Source organism: Monodelphis domestica, chromosome 1 (assembly GCF_027887165.1).
Source record: "Monodelphis domestica isolate mMonDom1 chromosome 1, mMonDom1.pri, whole genome shotgun sequence".
Classification (NCBI taxonomy): Eukaryota; Metazoa; Chordata; class Mammalia; order Didelphimorphia; family Didelphidae; genus Monodelphis; species Monodelphis domestica.
The window spans coordinates 283769305-283790356 of record NC_077227.1 but is presented as its reverse complement, the minus strand read 5'-3'; the positions used below and the strand labels follow the sequence as shown (position 1 = coordinate 283790356).

Sequence of the window (21052 nt, the reverse complement as noted above, 5' to 3'; positions counted from 1 at the left end):
CCATCAGGGTAGGGTCTGAATGTAGAGAGAAGAGAGAGATTGTGAAACTAGGAATGAGAAAATTTAGCAAAATATCATATCTGTGGAGCATATATAAAGAGATAGTTGAGGATGACACTGTGTTTACAACCTTAGATAAGATAGAAGTATCCTCAGCAATAATAATGACAGAAAGAAGGGAGGGAGGATAGATAGAAGAAAGAAACTAAGAAAGGAAGCAAAGCATTCATTTGCTAAATTTACCTTTGTGCTAGGCACTGTGCTTAATAAATATTTGATTTTATCCTCACAGGAACCTTGTTAGGTAGTTGCCTTTATTATCATCATTTTACACTAGAGGAAACAGAGGCAACCAGAAATTATGTGACTTGCCCAGAGTCACATAAATAGGAAGTGTCTAAGGTTAGATTTGATCTCTGCTTTGATGATCTGATTTTATCTTCCTGCCTCTAGGCCCAGCATTCTATTCACAGCCATCCACACTAGATGAGAGGAGTTTGGGAGAAAGTTAATTTAAATATACTGAGTTTGAGATATCTATGAGATAAGCAGTTTGAGAGGTCCAATAGTCAGTTGATGTTGAGGTTAGGACTAAGACAAGTAAGAGATTAAGATTGCATGTTGAGTGCAAAGATTGTTTTATGTCTTGTCCCTACAGCATCTGTTATCATGGCTCAGGCACTCAATAAATATTTGTTGAATGAATGGCAAAAGCCCTCACTGAGTAGATAATTGCTGACCTTTTTTGACTTCTGGATTTCTTATGCCAGCCCTTTGACTCCACAGAGTAAAATCAAAAAAATGAAGGAAAAATATAAAGACCAAGATGAAGAGGATCGTGAACTTATCATGAAACTTCTAGGTGTAAGTGAAACATGAAAATATTTCCTTTTTTTGCTTCTTATCAATAACGCAAAGTAACATTTGTCTTTGGAGCTAAAGATCCTAAAGTTCTGGAGAGTAGAAAAAAGAGCAAAAGCAAATTTTTAAAAGGGTATAAGATTTTATTAGATAATTGTATGTTGTGTGTGTATTTGTTTTCTGTCCTTGTGTCTCCTCTACCTCTATCACCTAAGTAAATTAACCCTCATCCCCCAAAATGGAGCCTAATAGCTTAAATCTTAGGATAGGGAAAGAAAGTACCTGAAGATCAGTACAAGATGAATGGAGGAAGGTGGATCTTGTTATATTTATATCTCAAGTCTTGCAGACAGGCAGCTTCCACAGTAGTTAGCGATAAGGGTTGGACAAAAGAACTACTGTAAAGAAAACCATGGTTGTCATTGCATTGATCAGTGTTCTTGAGTCTTTCATATTTGTCTTTACAATGTATTTTTACCAATACCGTGTAACTCCTATGAATGTACAAAGTGCAAGTTGATCTGTCTCCTGGAGGAGAAAATGAAAGAACTTCAAGAAGTATTCAAGTTAACAGAAATCTTAGTAAAGGAGAAAACAAGATTAAGGAAGCATAGAGGAATTCTCATCAGTACCAGGAAATTACAGGGTATAAAAATCTGATAGCAATTTGTATGAACTTTTTTTTCAATTAATAAACATGTATATTTTTCTTTCTCCCTTTCCCATTGGGGGTTGGAGGGAAGCCAAACCTCTGTAACAAAAATGTATAGTCAAGCTGAATATTCTGTAAGCAAAAATTCTGCATTGGCCATTTCAAAAAATGTACATCTCATACTGTATTTTGTGTCTGTCATCCTTCTATCAGAAGTTAGACAAATGCTTCCTCATCAGTCTTCTGGAATCATGGTTGTCATTGCATAGATCAGCGTCCTTAAGCCTTTCAAATTTGTTTTTACAATGTTGTAGTTAACATAAAATCACTTCACTCTGCATTAGTTCATACAAGTCTTCCCAGGTTTTTAGAAAATTGTCTCTTATCATATCTTATGGCATAATAGTATTCCATTATATTCATATACTAGAAGTTGATGGGCACCTCCTTAATTTCCAGTTAAGTTGTTGCAAATATCTTTATACAGAATCATGTTTTTTCTTGTGGACAAGGTATAGATAGCACAGAACATTTGGAACTATGTATAAATATGAAGCATCTCTTCTATAGGGGGAACAGGGCCATTTTTTTGGAGGAAGTAGCTCCAAGGAATGGTACTATGAAGGCATAGGTGCTTCAGTTAACAGCTTCTAGTAATGGTAAGAAAAAAAAGACTTGGTCAGGAATTCTCTGCTAAAGAGGTAGCTGTTTTTGGATGAGATAGAAGCAAGAGATCAATGTGCCCTATTCCCAGGGATCTATAGCTAGGAGGTGACAGAACTGCCTAGACTAGTAAGAAGTATCCATTAATAGTGTATGATGGAAGAACAAATGCTACCATCAGGAGGATGCTGGCACCCATTCTGAAAGATTAAGGAAGTTGTGATCAGAAGAATACTGAAGCCTGCCTTAGGGTTGAGGGTGGGGTATAGGTAGTGTTCTCATTAATCCTATGAATTGAGGGGCATTCAAATGAAAAAGAAATATACAAAATTAATAAGAAAGACTCTGAAAATGAGATTTGGAATTTTGTTTTATACCGTAAAATATAGAAAAATTGTGAAAATAAGAACAATGGGCTCTTATGTTAAGATTATTAGAATAATGGACTCAAGATGGAGTGAACCAAACAAAGGCCAGTAAAAACATATTTGACTCTTTTCTTGTTTGGCTAAATAAAAAGTTTTTAAATAGAAAAGGTAAAGGTGAAAACTCTCCTCAAAGCTTTGACAAGCCTGGTTGCACACAGAAGTAATTACAAATTAGGAGAAAGAATAGTACAGGAGAAGAACAATAATTCTGGGGAGAGAATGTTGAAGAAGAAAACTGGTAATTAAGTCCATAGTCTTAGATAGCTGTCTGCAGAAGTATAAAGTGTTGCTAATAAACAAGGCAAACTAGAGATTGTCATAAAAAAGGCAAATTTGATCTTACTGAGACTTTGGAAGTTGGAATTTTTGGTTGAAATTTCACTCTAGAAGAATATAGCTTATTCAGAGTAGATACAAGGCATTAAGATTTGTCACAGTTATTAACAAGAAGGATTAGCCACAGGAGCTGTCAGAAGAAAACAAAGGACCATGATATTTATTCAGTGAAGGTGTGGAAGCCAAACAGAATTTATCTGTGAAGCACTATATAGTAAGGATAAATATTCATGTGTGGAAACCAAAAATGTGTATGTCGGGGGGTGGGGGGAGACATAGTAGGGAGAATTCAGATGAAGATCAACAGGTAGAAAGAGAAACTACATCATTTGGGACATTGGCAGGGGGTGATATATGAGGCAATACACATAAAATTGAAAAGATGGCATAGATGCAAGCTGACTTGTATTTTGCTTCTGTTTTCTTTGTCAAGAATGTATACTCAAAGGACAGAACAAAATTGCAAATAGAGATTAAGTGCCCTTGATGAGCTTAACTCTTTAAGTCTAGATGAATTCCAACCTGATGTAATAAAACTAAGTCAGTCAATAAAGTCATTTATTAAATGCTTGCTTTGTGCCAGATATTGTGCTAAGCACTGGGCATGTAAAAGAAAGGTAAAAGAGAGTCCCTACTCTCAAGGAACTCTCAGTTTAACAGTATACCTAGATTTTAGCAAGCAGTTGACAAACATTTTTATGTTATCCTTGTAGGCATGTTTTATAATAGTGCACTTAAGCTGAATTCTTGATCCAAAGAATTAATAGTTTGATATCAACTTAGATGATGATGATAGCTAGTATTTATTTATATAGCACTTAAGGGTTTGCAAAAACACTTTAGAAATATTATCTCATATTATCATCAGCATATCATCAATGTCCTTGGGAAGTAGGTGTGTAATTTTTGTCTCTTATTTCACAGATGAGGAAACTGAAATAGAGAGAAGTTAAGTGACTGCCCAGGATCAAGTAGCTAATAAGTGTCTAAGGGTAAATTTGAACTCAAGTTTTCTTGACTTCAGGTTCAGTGCTCTCTCTCCATTGCACCAAGATGCCTTGAACTTTTGGGTTCATTGCTCCAGAGATCTGTTTGCCTCTATGTGGTTTAACATTTTTAGTCAGTGACTTGAAAGGAAGTATGGATGATATATCTTTATCAAGTATATAGATGAAAGGCTAGAGAAAGAACTAACAAATTGGACGATAGTATTCAGAATCTCACTACAATATTGGGCCATATCTAATAAGATGAAAATTTGCCAACTATAAGTTTTAAACTTGGATTAAAAAAAAAGAAAGCAGTTTCATAAATAAAAACCAGGAGAGCAGAATGACTTCCTAGTCAAAGATGGGGTGGGTGGGTGGGGGAGTGTCTTGGTCAACCACACAGAAGTTTGCTATGGCAGCTAAAGAAGCCAGATCTCCATCAAGACACAGTGTCCATACTAGGAGGTGAGAGGCTCTTAGACAATATTTGGATCCACATTTTAGGAAGATTAATAAGCTAGAGAGCATCCGGAGCAATGATAGTAATGAGCTTGTAGTTCCTGCCAGATGACAGTCAGTTGAAGGAAATAGAGATGTTTGTCCTGGTGGAATACAAGTCTTGGAAACACAGTCACTGTTTCTAAGTATATGAAGTGCTGTTGCCTGAAATAGAAAATAGACTGCCTTTGTTTATCTTCAGATGGCAGAATTAGAAGAAATTGAAAGTTCCAAAAAAGCAAATTTAAGCTTGATGTGAAGAGAAACTTCTTTTTTTTTAAATTTTATAATATTTTATTTGATCATTTCCAAGCATTATTCATTAAAGACAAAGATAATTTTCTTTTCCTCCCCCCCACCCCCCATAGCCGACGTGTGATTCCACTGGGTATCACATGTGTTCTTGATTCGAACCCATTTCTGTGTTGTTGGTATTTATTTGCATTAGAGTGTTCGTTGAGAGTCTCTCCTCTGTCATGTCCCCTCAACTGCTGTAGTCAAGCAGTTGCTTTTCCTCGGTGTTTCTACTCCCACAGTTTGTCCTCTGCTTATGAATAGTGTTTTTTCTCCTAGATCCCTGCAGATTGTTCAGGGACATTACACCACCACTAATGGAGAAGTCCATTACGTTCAATTATACCACAGTGTGTTTGTCTCTGTGTACAATGTTCTCCTGGTTCTGCTCCTCTCGCTGTGAAGAAAAACTTCTAACAATTACAGCTATCCCAAGGAAGAATGGGCTGCCAAGTTTATTTTTGATTCTCCTTCCCTGGAGATCTTCAGTGGTGTCAAACTCAAATAGAAATGGAGGTCACATAAGCCATACACTAAGCCTGTGGGCTGCATCTTTAGTTAGAAAACCACATACTAATGTTATCTATGCTTTGTTGCATATATTTTGTTTAATATTTCCCAATTACATTTTAATCTGGTTCAGTTAATTTGATTAATGGTTAATCTCCTTGAATACATGGGTCAAGGGGAAATGGCTGGAGAGGTAGACTTTAAATGAACATCCTAATGCAAACACCAACAACATGGAAATAGGTTCTGATCAAGGACACATGTAATACCCAATGAAATTGTGTCAGCTGCGGGAAAGGTGGGTAGAGGGGAGGGAGGGAAATAATGTGATTATTGTAACCAAGGCATAATGTTCTAAATTGACTAAATTAATTTTTTAAAAATAGTTAATCTGGTTCAGGCCTCAGGATATTTGATATTGATACTCCTGATCTAGATGACTACATATCAGAGTTATGTTGTAGAAGAAATTCTCATTCAAACACAGGTTGGATCACATTGCCCTTTGGCCATTTTTTCCAACTGATTTTTATTTTTCTGTGACTGGGAAGAAGGGATTAAAATAAAGAGTTGAGAAAACTATGTACCTGACATGAAAGTATGGTTTTCTTGTTGGGGAACTTCAAATGTTTGGAATTCTGCTAGGATTCTTGCCAAAGCAACAGCTGATTGTTGGGAACCTTGAGGGGAAATGGTCATTATATCTTTTCTTTTTTTTTTTTTAAACCCTTACCTTCCGTCTTGGTGTCAATACTATGTATTGGCTCCAAGGCAGAAGAGTGGTAAGGGCTAGGTAATGGGGGTCAAGTGACTTGCCCAGGGTTACACAGCTGGGAAGTGTCTGAGGCCAGATTTGAACCTAGGACCTCCAGTCTCTAGACCTGGTTCTCAATCCACTGAGCTACCCAGCTGCCCCCATCATTATATCTTAAAGAAGAAATGTAGCCTGACATTCAGATTAGATTTGTAAGTGAGTAGATTTCAAGTTCAGAGAGGATGCTCTCAAGAATTTCATTCTGAAGATGCAAGCAGAAATTATTCTATAGAAAAAATGAAGAAATTATGTAAATAGATGAATGTGAATACACAAGGAATGCATCACTAATTTCATTTTTTTTTAAAAAAAGCAGTATGATTCTATAGAGGAATAGTGGCAGGATATAAAATAGGTGAAGATTAGAATATTAAATCATGTACCTGAATAAATTCCAAATGGATTCATAACATAAAAATAAGTAACGTCATAGAAAAATTGAAGGAGAATGGAAGAGGAAGGTAAAAGAATGCACTTTATCTTCGAAGAAATTGGTAAAAAAGAAAGTTATAGGGAGGATGCATGGTAGAGTATATGGAGAGTTGTCCTGGAAGCACTGGCTTCTAGGGACTAGGTTCTGATCCCACCTCTGATGTCGTGGCTCTATTATTACCTTGAGCATGTCCCTTAAACTCTAAGTGTTCTTAGTCTAAGCAACTTTCTAAAGCTCTTAAAGTTTTAGAGAAGGTATCAACTTGTACTGGGAGCAGGATTGTTCCCCACCTGGAAGTTTCTCTTGCTAGTAACATCATAGGTCCAGGCCCTGTCCCTGTCCTTGGAGGTGATAGAAGTTTCTTGAGAAGGGGGTAGTGTTAGGTAAAGGATTTTAGTTAAAGGAGGCCAATGATAGAAATGGTCTACTATATACAATGACAAAGGAGAGATTCAGAGAAATGGGAGGACTTGCATGAAGTTATGCAGAGTGAAGAAAGCAAAATTTTGCAAATATAATTACTAAAAAAAAGTAGTTGATAGATTGTAATGAAGTAGCATGGTTATGAGAAAGTAATAAGGAAACATCTTCCTCCAGCTAGGAGAGGAATGGGAACAATGGATATAGCATGCCAAGGTTTCATTTGGCCTCCTCTAAATTTTTTTTTTAATTACACTCAGTGTTGAAGGGTATGTAATGCTTGGTGTAAAAATAAAAATTAGCATAAAATGGTAAAAGGAACATGTGGAGCACAAAAAAAGAAAGAAAATAGGCTTAAACCAAACAATTTAACATGTATAAGTTCTAAATGGATACATGATTTAAATGTGCACATCATTATAAATTTAAAGAATTCCTTTCACTTGCAAGTGGAGAAAATTCTCCAAATACAATATTCCAGATCCCAAGTCCTTGCCTTTGTATAAGGTGTCTATTGTGCTTAGAATATGCTTGCTTAGCTGTGTCAAATTCTATAGGTACAAGAAACTAGAAATTGTTTCTACGTGAAAAACAACTTAAGCTTCTATTTACCCTAACATTGGTTTGGTAGAATGAATTTTGCTAATATTGGTAATGTTATATGCTTGGTTATCATATTGATGGGTTTATTTATACAAGCAGAGATTTAAATAAGAATGACATAAGGAATATGCAGTCAGAACTTGAAATATTACTTCATTATTACCATCATGGTTATTTAAGCTACAATTGGGAATGTAAAGTGTATGGGAATATTAGTATTTGTTAAAAATTGCACTGTGATTGTTGTATTGATGTTTTTGCAAGGCCTGTAATGGTGCAAAATTATGTTCATATACAAGGCGAATTTTGATCTATTTAGATCAGGAATTAGAAATCGTTTGGAATATAAGTTCTGATACTGCACATTGGCTCAGTTTCAAAGATACCACATAGACAGTGAGCCAAGAGAATTTTGTATTAATTTTGGGATGAGGTTCCCAGGATCATTTTCTAAGATCATTTGATAGGTGATGACATGATCCTCCAGAATTGTTCAGAGGGGATGTTTTTCTTTGAGGGGATCTCTCCCAACACACAAACAAAAAGAAAAGGGAGAGGAATCTTATAGATATCAGTATGTTCATTTTAGAGAACACTTTTGATTCATTTTCAAGTATTCAACTTTGATTTTTCTGTTGCACAATTATTGCCAGAATTTTAAGTACTAGGAAAGTACTGTTGATGCTCTGATCCAAAACCACAGAAGTGCAAGTATGTAACTGTTTCGGCCACAGGGGAGTCTGAGACTGCAAGAATTATGACAGCATTTGTTAATTTTCAGATGACCATCCTGGAGAGTGATGTCTGATTGCATGTAAGGGGAATCAATAATTAATCTTTCATTATGGACCAGACAGCCATGGCCACAATTATACATTTTCCATCTGAAATGGATGTTTGAGGTTGGGAAATGCAGAGACATGGCTTACTGACACCCTCAGTCGCTTGATATCCTGGCATCGGGCTACCAACCAGTTTCCTATGTGGCAGGCATCTGGCAGTGAGCACGAATAGATCCCTAAGATGCAGTATCAGTACGAAAGAAAGGAAGGACTTATCCTTCATCTCCAGAGATAGCATTTTGCTAACTGTTGAAAAGGCTGACAACTTCTGATAGTCCAGACTGTGAATGGTGGCATGTTTGATTATTGCACCTGTCATGTGAGCCATAGAATTCTACCTCATTAAACCAGGATCAGTAGTGTGGAAATTATTTTCTTAACATTTTTATATCTACTAAGACTGTTGCACTGATTGTGAAATGCAGACAGGCAGATAGAAAGATCAGTTTGGGATCTTTAAGATTGATCACTAAATCAATTTATGCTGATGTTCACTCTTGATTGGTATATCTAAGTTATACAATCTGGTTTGGGTTTTTCATGTCTGTATATGATTATGCACCAGAGTGTTTGTATTTGTATTTGTTAATACTGTAATGTTGTTACATTTTGATATTGCACTATTTATTGTTATGTCAAACAAAAAGGGGGAGATGTAGCAGTCCACCCCTAGCTATGGGCAAGGGGAACAGTTGGTATGTACACATTGTCTTAGAAGAGAGCATGCTCAGTCTTGAGCATGCTCAGTATTGCACATGGCTGGGAATGCCTCTGACCCTTGACCCCAGCTTCCCCCAGGTTAGGCGGGAACACAGGTTTCTTTGTGCTTACCTGGTTAAGAGAAACCACACCTATACCTTGTCATTAACCAATGACGATCATCCCTATGTACTGTGTATATTTGCATATCAAAGAGATTAAATAGGCCTCAGCCAAAAAAAAAAAAAAGAATATGCTTGCTTGTCTTTTATGATTCTGGAGCTTCCTTTAAGATTCACCTCAAGTTCTGCCCCTTTCCTGGCCCCTCTATTGTTATTGCTTACAAGCAATTATTTTTATGCATTGTAATTCCCCTATAAACTACTTGAGGTTCAGAACAGCTTTTATATCCCCCCATGCCCCAACCGTGTAAATAATTGGTTGCTTGAGAAATGTTTGTTGAACTGAATTAGGAATTCAGAATCATTGATAGACTTTTGGGATCCTGTAGTATGAACTAAACAGAACCAAGAGAATAGCACACACAATCATAATAATTCAAATGAAGAGAACTTTAATGGAAAGCTTAACAATGAGTAATTAATTGTATTGACTAGTCTTGGCTCCAAGAGATAAGGAAATGCACTTCCCTCCTTTTGGTAAAGGAGAGTTTCTAGGCATAGTGTTGAGTAAGCTGTCAGATGTGATTACTACCAGATGGTTTTGATGAATTATGGTATTATGAAAATCCATAATAGTATCAAGGAGAAGAGGGTGATCAACAGTGCCTAATACTTGTAGATAAGTCAAAAAAATTAGGAAAAGGCCATTGGATTGGGTAATTGAGAAGTCATTTGAATGGAGTTTTGCTTTCTCCCCTTTCCTGTTAGGTTTTTACCTCTCTAACCTTTTAACCTTTGCTATCACAAAAAGCACTACTATAAATATATAGGAACTTTTTTCTTTTTAAATCAATGACTTTCCTGGAAGTATAAGTCCTTTAATGGAATCTGGTTCAAAGGGTATGGGCATCTTAGTTACTTTTTATTTATATAATCCAAATAGCTTTTCAAGTTACCTAATTTATAGCTCAGTGTGCTTCCCACAACCTATCTGACATTGAAATTGTCATTTTTAAAATATCTTTGCCAGTTTGCAGAGTATGAGGTGAAGCTGCAAGCTTGTTTCAATTTGCAGTTCTTTGTTATTAGTGATTTGGAGCATTCTTTTCTATGGCTATTACTAGTTTGCAGTTCTTCTGAGAATCATTTATTCATATCCTTTGACCACTTATCTACTGGAGAATGGCTATTAGCTCTGTGTATGTGTGTGCTGTTGATTGTTTCGTTTATTTGTAATCTTAGATAACCTTGATTAAAGAAATTTAATACAAAGATTTTTTTTATTTGATCACTTCCCTTATCCTAGGTGCATTATTTTTGCCTGTGCAAAAGCTTTTCAGTTTCATATAATCATAATTTTTTTTGCAACTGATTTTTTAAATATATTAATGATATTTAATAAGGATACATAATATACCACACTCCCAATTTGCTACTGTTTTCCAATTCTTGTTGCTTTAATCATTGTTATTTTAAGCTCTGCATCAGTCACAGTTGTTCAAATAACACAATTCTGAATAATAATTAGGAATAGTGGGTAGAAATTTCAGAATTCAAGTCTTGATATACATAAAAACTTTCTGGCAATTAAAACTGCCTGAAAGCATGGGATAGACTACTTAAGAAGGTGGGATAGTTGGTCATTCCTAGGTCATTAAGATTAGGATGAGTACTAGTTGGGGATATTCTGGAAGAGATTTGTCAAGTTTGGATAGAGCTTTGTATTGTCTGAGATCCTTTCCAACTCTTAGATTCTGTGATACTGTGAAATAAAGTCTGCAGGTTCAAGCAAAGAAGAGAAAGGAAAGAAGGGGAAGAAGGGGAAAACAGGGAAAACAAAAGAAGAGGCAGTGAAGAAACAACCCCAGAAATTCAAAAGTGAACTGAGGCTTGCTGACAGAATTAAGAAGGAAACTCCTTTTCTTGGAGTTGTAACTCATGAATTACAAGAACTTGCCATGGATGATCAGCCTGATGACAAGGTAAATCTTCTCATCCTTAGAAATAAATAATTTAGCTTCTTTAAAAAAAAAAAAAAAGCCCTACCTAAATCTGAAATTAAAAACATAGCATGCCCTTTCCTAAAAACATCTTTATTTTTTTTTTAAAGAAATTTTGAAGTAATATTTTAAATTCGCAAGGAATGTATTTAGAGCATATGGCAGTCTTAACTGCTTAATAAAAGGCAACTTGACATAGAGGATATAACCATCCTGGGAGTCCGTGATATCAGAGTTCAAGTCCTACCCCTGACAAATCTTGGACAAGACTCTTGATATTCATGCCTTTGACAACTTGTAAAAGATTATAAATTTCAAAATGGTTACTGGTCAACTTCAGTAGAGGGAGTTTCCCAGGGAAATCATAAGTCCAAACAATAACACTATAACTAGAACAACCTCTATAGTACTATAAGAAATGTAAAGAACTAGAATTCATCTTTACAACATAGCATTGTTTTACTGAACCTAAAAGAGCTACTTATCTCTGAGGGTTTTGATTAAATAGGTGGCTTTCTTGAAATTTTATGTTAAAATGCTATTTTTTAAATGTATAAAGTAGTAATTTAACATTGGCTCAGAAAGGTCTCAGAAAAAATTTACTCTCTGATCTTTATGTAGAAAGGATTGCTAATACTGAAGGTGACCTAGTTAGTATACTCTCAAGTACTGTTTGAAAAACTACTTGTGTCTTGAATAAAGTTTATGAGCATTTCATAGTTATGAAAAAAATTCAAGCAATATTTGTTTAAATCTTTTCTTATTTTGCATATAGAATTTCTAGCTCATGAAAATGTTTTTAAACAAAGAATTTTGTTACTGCCATTTCTTATGAATTCAGTACAGAATTTTTAAGTTTGTGGGAATCCTTGTTCTTAAGTTTAGCCTCTATGTTCCCGTTTCAGTATTTTCATATATATATATATAGTAATGGCTGTTTTTTTTATTGCTCTTTGGTGATAGTATAACCATTATTTTTGACTATTGTATTCTATATTCTCTCTCTCTATATATATATGAGATCATCTATATTATTCTGTTGGATCATTTTAGTCAAGGTTTATGAATGATAGACGCCCAACATTTAGAGATAAGAAAATATAATAATATCATGTAATCTGATTACTTTCTGATTATGTTCTTTCCCATTTTTTTTCCCTTTGATGAATTAAGTTATTCATGCATTTAGTAATTAAAAACAATAGAAGGGCAGCTGAGTGGCTCAGTGGATTGAGAGCCAGGCCTAGATGTGAGGTCTTGGGTTCAAATTCAGACACTCTTTTTGGACCCTATTTTTTAAGATAGAAGGGTTAAAAAAAAAAAAGGAATAGAATTCTTAGACAGGGAGTTGAATCTTCCTTGAGTGTCATTACTCTAAAAAATGTTTAAATGCCAGTTCCAAATTTTTGTACCCTGAGCTGCTCAAATTCATAGCTTTCAGATGAGTGCTAAATATAAACCTACAAGGTTCAGGTGGTGACAGCCATATTACACACATTCACAGTATAATATAGGCTATATATATTGGTAAATGCCATGGGCCTTGTACTTACTGTAATGGCTTGTTTTATTTACATGTTTGGAGCAGGAAGAGCAAGATACAGATCAACAAGGAAATGAGGTATGATTTGGAGGGGATTAAAGTGGGTTCTCATCTGTGCCATCCTAAAAGCAGTGACAAATTCTAGTCAATTTAGTTCCATCTTTGGAGCTACAGAGAGCCATTTGCCCCAGGTTTCCTTTTTCCTTAATAAATGGACAACCTAGAAATAGGTACTCCATTACCAAGCTTCCTAGACACCACAAGCTACTCCTTAGCAGAATTCTCACCTTGTAGTCAAATTGCACATACATTTAAATCTTTTTTCCACTCATCACTGTAGCCCATAGTGTACTGGGCTACAGCAAAAAATGTATTCCCAAGTAAAAGGACAGTGGAAATAAGTTACTAGACTTCCTCACTCTGTTAATTTGCTTTTTTGAAATTTTCCACATTTTAAAAAGGCAAGACATCCAATAAATCTATTTTATTAGGGCCAGCCACACTCCCTTAATGGTCCTCCACAATTATTGCAATTAAGCATATATCTTGAAACATAGGATTGAAACTAACTCTTTGTTAATGGGAACCATGAGTACTAAATATGTAGAGGGTTTTTTAAATTTGTTTTATTTTCTGTTCCAAATTCCCTCATACATCTTTTTCCCATTGAGAAAGCAAGAAAAACAAAACTCATCATAAACATGAATAGACAAGCAAAACAAATTTCTATGTGTGTGTATATGAGTTCATTCCAGCCTCTTTGTGTAACAATTTCATTATAAATTATTTGCAATTGTGATTGGTCATTGCATTGATCAGAGTTCCTAAGTCTTTCAAGTTGTTTATCCTTGCAATGGTTGTTGTGATTTGTATATCCTCATGGTTCTGCTCACTTCACTTTGCATCAGTTCATCTTCAACTTTCGCTGACCACCCTTTTCATTATTTCTTAAAGCAGAATAGATTTTCTGTCACATCTTCACATACCACAACTTATTCAGCTTCCCCAGTTATTGGGGTTTTCAGTTCTTTGCCAGGACAAAAAGAGCTGCTATAAATATTTGTTATAGGACCTTTCCCACTTTCTTTGTAGATAGTCATAATTGCTGAAGTTTTCTTAAGGCTTTAAAAATTACTTTTCTCCTTAGATGTTTTTTAAACTACTTTTTATTATTATTGGCATTCCCCATAACTTTCCTCCTTCCCCAGCAGACTTTCCTTTGTAACAAACACATTCAAAGAAAACAAATTAATACAGCAAAGTGCTCCATTCCACAAGCAGATAATGCTACCTCGTTGCTGAGAGGTGGGGTAGCATGTTTCACCTCAGCCTATGAAGTTATCGTTGAACAAATGTTCCACTCTCAGAATTTGCTGGGTGGTATTTGGTGGTTTTTTGCTCTATTAAGAGCCTAAACTATTAAAGGGGGCCTGTTAATAGCTACCAGGGAAAAACATAGTCTTATTGATAAGTAATTGTATTTTTTTCTAAATAGGGGAAAAGTTGACAGACAGAAGTCTAGCAGTCTTGTCATGTTTGGTATTTTGAAAGAAACAGCCTTGTTAACATTAGTTTTAAAAGTGTAGTGCTAGAAACTGCATTTTGAAGCCAGACAATCTTGATTCATCCCAGCTTTCCAACTTTCTGGGTACACTTCTGGTTTTTTAATCTGTAAAACGAAATGGTTGGACTCTAAATCTATAATCTTGTTATGGAATATAAGCCTCCTTTTAAGGATATTTACTAGTAAAGTATGTTCTTGGTTCTCTTTGGAGAAAAAAAATGAAGTCACACTCTCCTTAACAGCATAAGAATTGAAGGTATTGAATAAAGACAATATTTTAATTTTCCTTTTCTAATGTGAAAGGCCTTATTTCAAAACAGTTTTGGCTTTCTAGGAGAACCTGCTGGATTCTTTGACAGGACAACCTCACTCTGAAGATGTGCTACTTTTTGCTATACCAATATGTGCCCCTTATACCACTATGACCAACTACAAGTAAGTCACCATTAGATTATTCCAAGTCAACAACAAAAAATGTATGCCTTATAAAACTGCTTCATAATTTATATGCATTTCTTTTTGAAGATACAAAGTAAAACTTACACCTGGGGTCCAGAAAAAAGGAAAAGGTAATGTTCTCCTCCAATTCTTTCAAGTTACAGTGTTATGTTAAAGAAGCTTATGAATGAATGTTAACCAGTTTGGTATTTTTCTTCTTTTCTGCTTATAGCTGCTAAAACTGCCTTGAATACTTTCATGCATTCAAAAGAAGCAACAGCAAGAGAAAAAGATTTATTTCGTAGTGTAAAGGTAATTTTTCCTTCTTTTTTTGAGTAAAAATACTCAAAAGTATTTTTAGTGTCTACCAAATTTGGAAAACATACTCAAAGTATTCAATACTTTTTATATTTTTTAGGACACTGATCTATCAAGAAATATTCCTGGAAAAGTGAAAGTATCTGCACCCAATCTGCTCAATATAAAGAAGAAATAACTGAAAAAAAAATAACATATTTGAAAGGTACTCAAATGCTCAAAGTGGCCTTTACTAAAAAATGAACTGCTGTTCTACAGGACTTCTGAAGTAAACGGGCCCATTCTACAAAATAACTTCCTCCATTTCAAATGTATAAACTTACAATTAAGATATTGGTTTTTTCCAAGTCTTTGTACAACACCATATATATGACCTATTCACCTAAATTAATGTGGAATTTAGGTTACTAGTGAACCTTCATTTCATGTTGAAATGCTGATAGTATATATATGCTGCAGACCTAAAAACTGCCCTTTAACAAATGTTCTCGAATCATTTGAATCAAATTCTTAAAGAATTTTCTGTTAATAGTTAATTGATTTGTACTCTTAACTAGGTATCCATATGCAGTTTTTCCATCTCTAATCACTTCCTGGAGTTCCTGTAAATGACTGAATATGATTCATTTTTTCTTTCTGCCCTCAATCTGCCCCCTCTCCTCTAACTACTCTATGCCAGCCACATCTGTTGGTTTGTCTACAGCATGCTGGCATTCTAAGGAAGGACAATTACTAAAGCTATCTTTTGTCTTCTCCCAGAATTAGATGTGACAATACTTCCAACATTTTGCAATTCTTCTGTTCAGCTCAGGTGATAAATTTGTCAAAATAACAATAATAATTGGGGGGAGTAGAAAGAATTCATTAAATGAAATTAAGTTTTTATTAAAACTCCTAGAGACACTTTTAAGGCTTTTCCAGTTGAAACTTAAAAACTATCTCAGGAGAATCTTTAATTATGATATGATTATGTAGTTCATATTCTACCATTTCACTTCTCTTCATTTCTGAATGATATCAAAATCCCATGGCCTTGAAAGTTAAATTTCAATTAAATTATTTTACCTTTTCTCTAGTTACAAGCTTCCCTAATATTGCGAGATGATTCCATAAGGTGCATGCCCAATTCAGAGTATTAAATAAGAATATGTGGTAGCCATTTCTTGGACTTTTTGCCCAATATGTTTATTTCTTTTTGCTCTAATAGAAGAAAATCATTTGCATTAAATACATTTATTGCAAATATCTTCAGACACAAAAATAGGTTCTCTAGGCCATTCACATGCAAATTTAAGCCAAAAAGCTTACAACAACGCAGCTTACAGATGATGCCACAATTTGTGAAATTAATTACACCTTTTAGAATTTTGCTTGTCCATGCAAGATTTATTGGAGGCATGACCTGTAGAGTCTTATGATCCAGATGTATTGTTACTACCAAACCTCTGATTCACACTGTGAAGTAAGTGCTTTGGAAGGCAGTTCCACGAGCTGGCTAATAAGTCTTTAAAGCAAATGACTGCTTCGAGGCTTAGCCTGGAAAGGGAGGGAAGCACTTTAAATTTTAATAAATTACAATAAATTACAAAAGAGGAATTAAGGAAATCGGAAATTTGTAGTTTATAAGTGATTCTTTGTTGTTAGCAACAAGTGCCCAATTTAATTACTATTCCCAAATATAATTTATAAGAAATTAAACACTTATTCCCCGTAGCTTACCTTACAAGTGATTTTGGTTGTACTGAAAACACAAGTATTTCATTACTGTGAGCCTAAGAGAGATTAACATTTTTTTAGTCATTTAAATTTAAGAACTAAACAAAAAAAAACCATCTTTAACACTAGAACATACTATACTTACTGCTTTGTGCTGGGCAAGTAAGTTGTTAGCACATCCACCAAAAACAATCACTTCTCCTTCATCACTTGTACACGCTGTATGCCATAACCTGCACCATATCAAAAAATCTCAAGTTAAAAACAAATGTCCTCCTTTCTATTAGCCATTTTCCCACTATATTTTCAAGGAAGGTGGGGAGGGAGAAAGCTTACTCCTTCCCATGGCTATGTTCATATTTCATCAAAAAAAGAGGCTAAAAACAAAAATTAAATTTGGTCCATTATAAAGATACAGATCTCTATATTATATACACAGTCAGGTGACCAGTTTTTCCTCCTCTCAATTTTTTGGTGAGAGAGCATAAATAGCATCCATTTGTAACCAAATGTTATAATGTTATTATATATGGTTATATATATCATATATATTTATTACACATTACACAGAAATAAAAATTTTCACCTAAGACACTAACCAAATGGATTTACACACACAAGAAATATGCTTTCAGTTGCTAATTCTTGGCAGTTCTGTTTTCACATCTCTCCACTCAAATGCTTTTTACACTACTGCAATAACCTCTGTAAGGCATAGGACAATCATGTCAGTCTTTGGTAGAAAAATGTTTCTTTAAAATTCCTTAGCTATTTACAAAGGTCCCACCAATTTTCATACCCATTCTACTTTCCAACCAAACTGTACTTATTCCTAAGGCCAGAATATTGTATATTCTTTTCCTTCCTATCTCCTAGCTTCAAGGCTCAGTTCAGGAGTCACTTCCTAAGTAAATTTTTCTTGATGTTCCCATCATTAATGCTTTCTCCCTCCTTAAATTGCTGTTATTTACTAGGAGATTATAAACTACCTCAAACGAAATGTGGTTCTGTCTTTGTCCTTGTATTCCCAACACCTCACAATGTCTAAAAAATGTGCATTAAATTAAAATGAGGTGTGATAAAGTTTCATGTGAACCCTGAATAAATATTATCACTTTCCATAAATATTGTTTTAGAATTGTTTTTCCATTAACACATGGGAAAAGAATAAATTGTGGTTGACATCTGAAGTCTAAAAAAACCTTCAAAAGAAAAAACATTGCCTTTTAGAATCCACCCTATTAGTGCATTTTTTCAAATTTCAAATTACACTGAATTACACATCACTACTTGCCCTAGGCAAATAAAGACATTAATCCTAGAAAGGCATATTAGTGAACCAAAGTTAAAAACCTGCCTAGGCCTATTTCCTTATCCTTCAGATAAGAAGCCTGAACTGGAAAACAAGATCCAATGTTCTTCCTAATTTGCTTCTGAGTAACTTCCTTAGTGTGCAGATTTTATTTTATTTATATCTTCTTATACCACATGATTTCTGTTCGTGTACTTGATAAATCTTCCAGGATTTTTCTGTGTATTAATGCAAAACTCTGAAATATCAGTTTTATCTTTCCCTATTTGACCAGCCTCAAAACTATAGAAGGCCCACAACAGGAGGCCTTTGTTAGATGCAGGTAATTTATGAATTTTCTTTCTCCCTTTAAGGCATAGAGGTTAATGCTTAAATTATGGGACAGATTTATCATCTTCCTAAAGTAAAAGAAATTATTTGTTTTGTTAAGCAATTTTAGAACAAGGAACGATTATTTTGAGAAAGACAAATATGGGCTTAACTTTTTTTAGAATCCAGTAATTTGTGATTCTGTGGATTCCTAATATCTATTCTGCTAAATGAATCTGATAAGATTTTTTCATACATGTAAATAGACATGATTTCTTGACATGCCTATCCTGGCCTGGTTTCTTCCAACATTCCAAATGAGAAGCATTAAAAGTTAAATTAGAGAAGGATTGATCTTGGTTAATTAATTCAGCCAGCCCAGTTCCCCATTTTATATATAAGGAAACATCCAGTTTTTTACTTGTCCAAAGTGACATAGAGAACTAAATATTTTGTGATAACTTGGCCTTGCTGAACCAAGCTGATGAGCATTATCATTTAATCTATTATCCCATGTCATTCTATCCTAAACAATTTATGAAGTTCATTAAAAGTGTGTGTTGTAACATTAAAAAGAAAGAAAACATTTCAGAAGAATGATGAGCATCTGAAGTTAGCTTTATAGAAATATCTTGTCATAAGCACAAATTTTTAGGATTCAAAGTTGTTAACTGGAGAGAGAAATTGTACTATACCATTTGAACACCCTCTGATAGAGCCTGTAAAAGAACTTCTGGTAAGGAAACTACTTCTATCAATGCAAATAGATGTCTATATATCTACAATTGCCCGTGTCTTAAGAGGCAGAACTTAAACTTAGTCTTGTCTCCAAGGCCAACACTTATTTTACACTCTGACTCTAATAGGTATTATATTTTATTCAAAGTTGATGTTTCCTGTAATCAAATGGAGATTTCTAAGTGTCCATCATAATAGCCAATGATATTTCTCCCAAGTTATTTTTTTAGATGCCCACCTAGTTAAAGACTCTCCCAAGTAGACAATTTTTTTTTAAACCCTTACCTTCCAAGGCAGAAGAGTGGTAAGGGCTAGGCAATGGGGGTCAAGTGACTTGCCCAGGGTCACACAGCTGGGAAGTGGCTGCGGCCAGATTTGAACCTAGGACCTCCCTTCTCTAGGACTGGCTCTCAATCCACTGAGCTACCCAGCTGCCCCCCCAAGTAGACATTTTATACAGTAAAACATCTCACTTAAAGTAAATGTGAGGAAAAGTTGAAAATCTCTAAATTTAGATTCTCCTTTACAATTTTGTGAAATATCCCTACTTCCCTGTACTAGCATCCAGTGATACTGGCCTCCTTGCTATTTCCTGAACAAGACACTTCCATCTATCTCTTAGATTCTTCTTAGCCTCATCCCTGGAATGCTCTCTCTCCTGATCTCAGCCTCCTGGCTTCTATTGAGTTTCAGCTAAAATTTTACTTTTTCCAGGTTCTTTTTCCCTCATCTTTTTTGCCTTTCAAAAATTATCTCCTATTTAAGCTGTCTATTTTCTTGTTTATATATACTTGTTTCCAAGTTGCTCCCCAATTAGATTGTGAAGCTCACTAGGGCAGGGACTGTCTTTGTTTTTCTTTGTATCCCCAGCACTAGTTACTATGCTTCATAAATCCTTTGATTAAAAAAGAGAGAGAGAACCCTGTGGAGCACTGAATGAAGATTAGTGGACAAATGGAATGAATACTCTTAAAAAAAAATGAAAGTTCAATGGGAGAAAAAGCATCTCAAACAGATGAAAGGAAACTTCACACTGGTCAATAGGTTAGAGTGAAAGAATGCCCTATAGGAGGAGGAAGGGAAGAAAAAGAAAATACAAAGATGATAGACTCTAGGCCAGAAAATCTCAAATTTCATTTGAGATGGACTGATATAATGTATTTGTTTGGCGTCTTGCAAATCTGGTTCCATGTGAATTTTGTACCCCATGATAATGATTTCTTTGAAGTACATTAAATCATTAAACAAGATTACAGTGGTTGTATCTACAAAGCAATCTTCTACTTTGACATATACACGAGTGACACCATTTTGGAAGGAAAAAAAAAGCTACATTTAGAACACAGATTTTAAAATTCAAAGGGACCGTGGATAGAAATTATCTACCCAAAATATTTTATAATCAACAATTTCTACCCTAATTAACATAAGAACTAATAGAGATGAGCACATAGGTATATAGGCTAATAGGTATTGACATGATTTTTTGGGATATGATAACATTCTGATCTTTTATATTCTTTCGAGATATTTCTCTCTTATAAAGAATGCAAAAATGTATGAATGCCTTTAAAATTAGGTGGACTTTAGCACTGATTCCCTCTGTATGTAAGGGATCACAGAGCTAGGAACATTTCCTAATATACATAGGAAGGTTCCACAACTATCTATTATAATACTTGAATCCTTAGCACCTAGTACAGTGCCTGAATTGTGAGATCAAAATGCTAAAAAAAATCACTCTTTGGTTCAACTTAACATCTGTTTACTAAACTGGTGTCTTTCCAGTTCAATCTTTAACATTTACTCTACTTTAATAACATTCCCTCAAGTTAGTGTTCCTTTTCAATCCCCAATTGCTACAATCACTCTTATGTCCAGAACTCTTAACCTCAAATGTTACCACCTTAATTTTCAAAGTAATTAAGTCCAACAGCATTATCTTACTTT

The 21052-nt window shown here is 34.7% G+C and overlaps 2 protein-coding genes across 4 annotated transcripts in view; one reads left to right on the top strand and one right to left on the bottom strand.

The window, feature by feature from the left end:
* The window catches only part of NEMF (nuclear export mediator factor), a 91991-nt gene that overhangs the window by 52437 nt on the left and 18502 nt on the right, over positions 1–21052 (top strand). For 2 of the 3 annotated variants that reach the window (XM_016424351.2, XM_056810962.1), the window contains exons 27-33: positions 787–864; positions 10940–11146; positions 12753–12785; positions 14606–14706; positions 14797–14840; positions 14942–15021; positions 15128–20360. In XM_016424351.2, the coding sequence (XP_016279837.1) occupies positions 787–864; positions 10940–11146; positions 12753–12785; positions 14606–14706; positions 14797–14840; positions 14942–15021; positions 15128–15205 (621 nt within the window). In that variant the 3' untranslated portion in view covers positions 15206–20360. Of the gene's footprint in view, positions 1–786; positions 865–10939; positions 11147–12752; positions 12786–14605; positions 14707–14796; positions 14841–14941; positions 15022–15127; positions 20361–21052 lie in introns of those variants that run through there. The other variant, XM_056810961.1, reaches the window with a different exon arrangement.
* The window catches only part of KLHDC2 (kelch domain containing 2), a 31511-nt gene continuing 26641 nt past the window's right edge, over positions 16183–21052 (bottom strand). The window contains exons 11-13 of the mRNA XM_007473128.3: positions 16889–16976; positions 16747–16799; positions 16183–16563 (exon numbers count right to left, since the gene is read on the bottom strand). Coding sequence (XP_007473190.1) covers positions 16440–16563; positions 16747–16799; positions 16889–16976 — 265 coding nt within the window. The 3' untranslated portion in view covers positions 16183–16439. The remainder of the gene's footprint in view (positions 16564–16746; positions 16800–16888; positions 16977–21052) is intronic.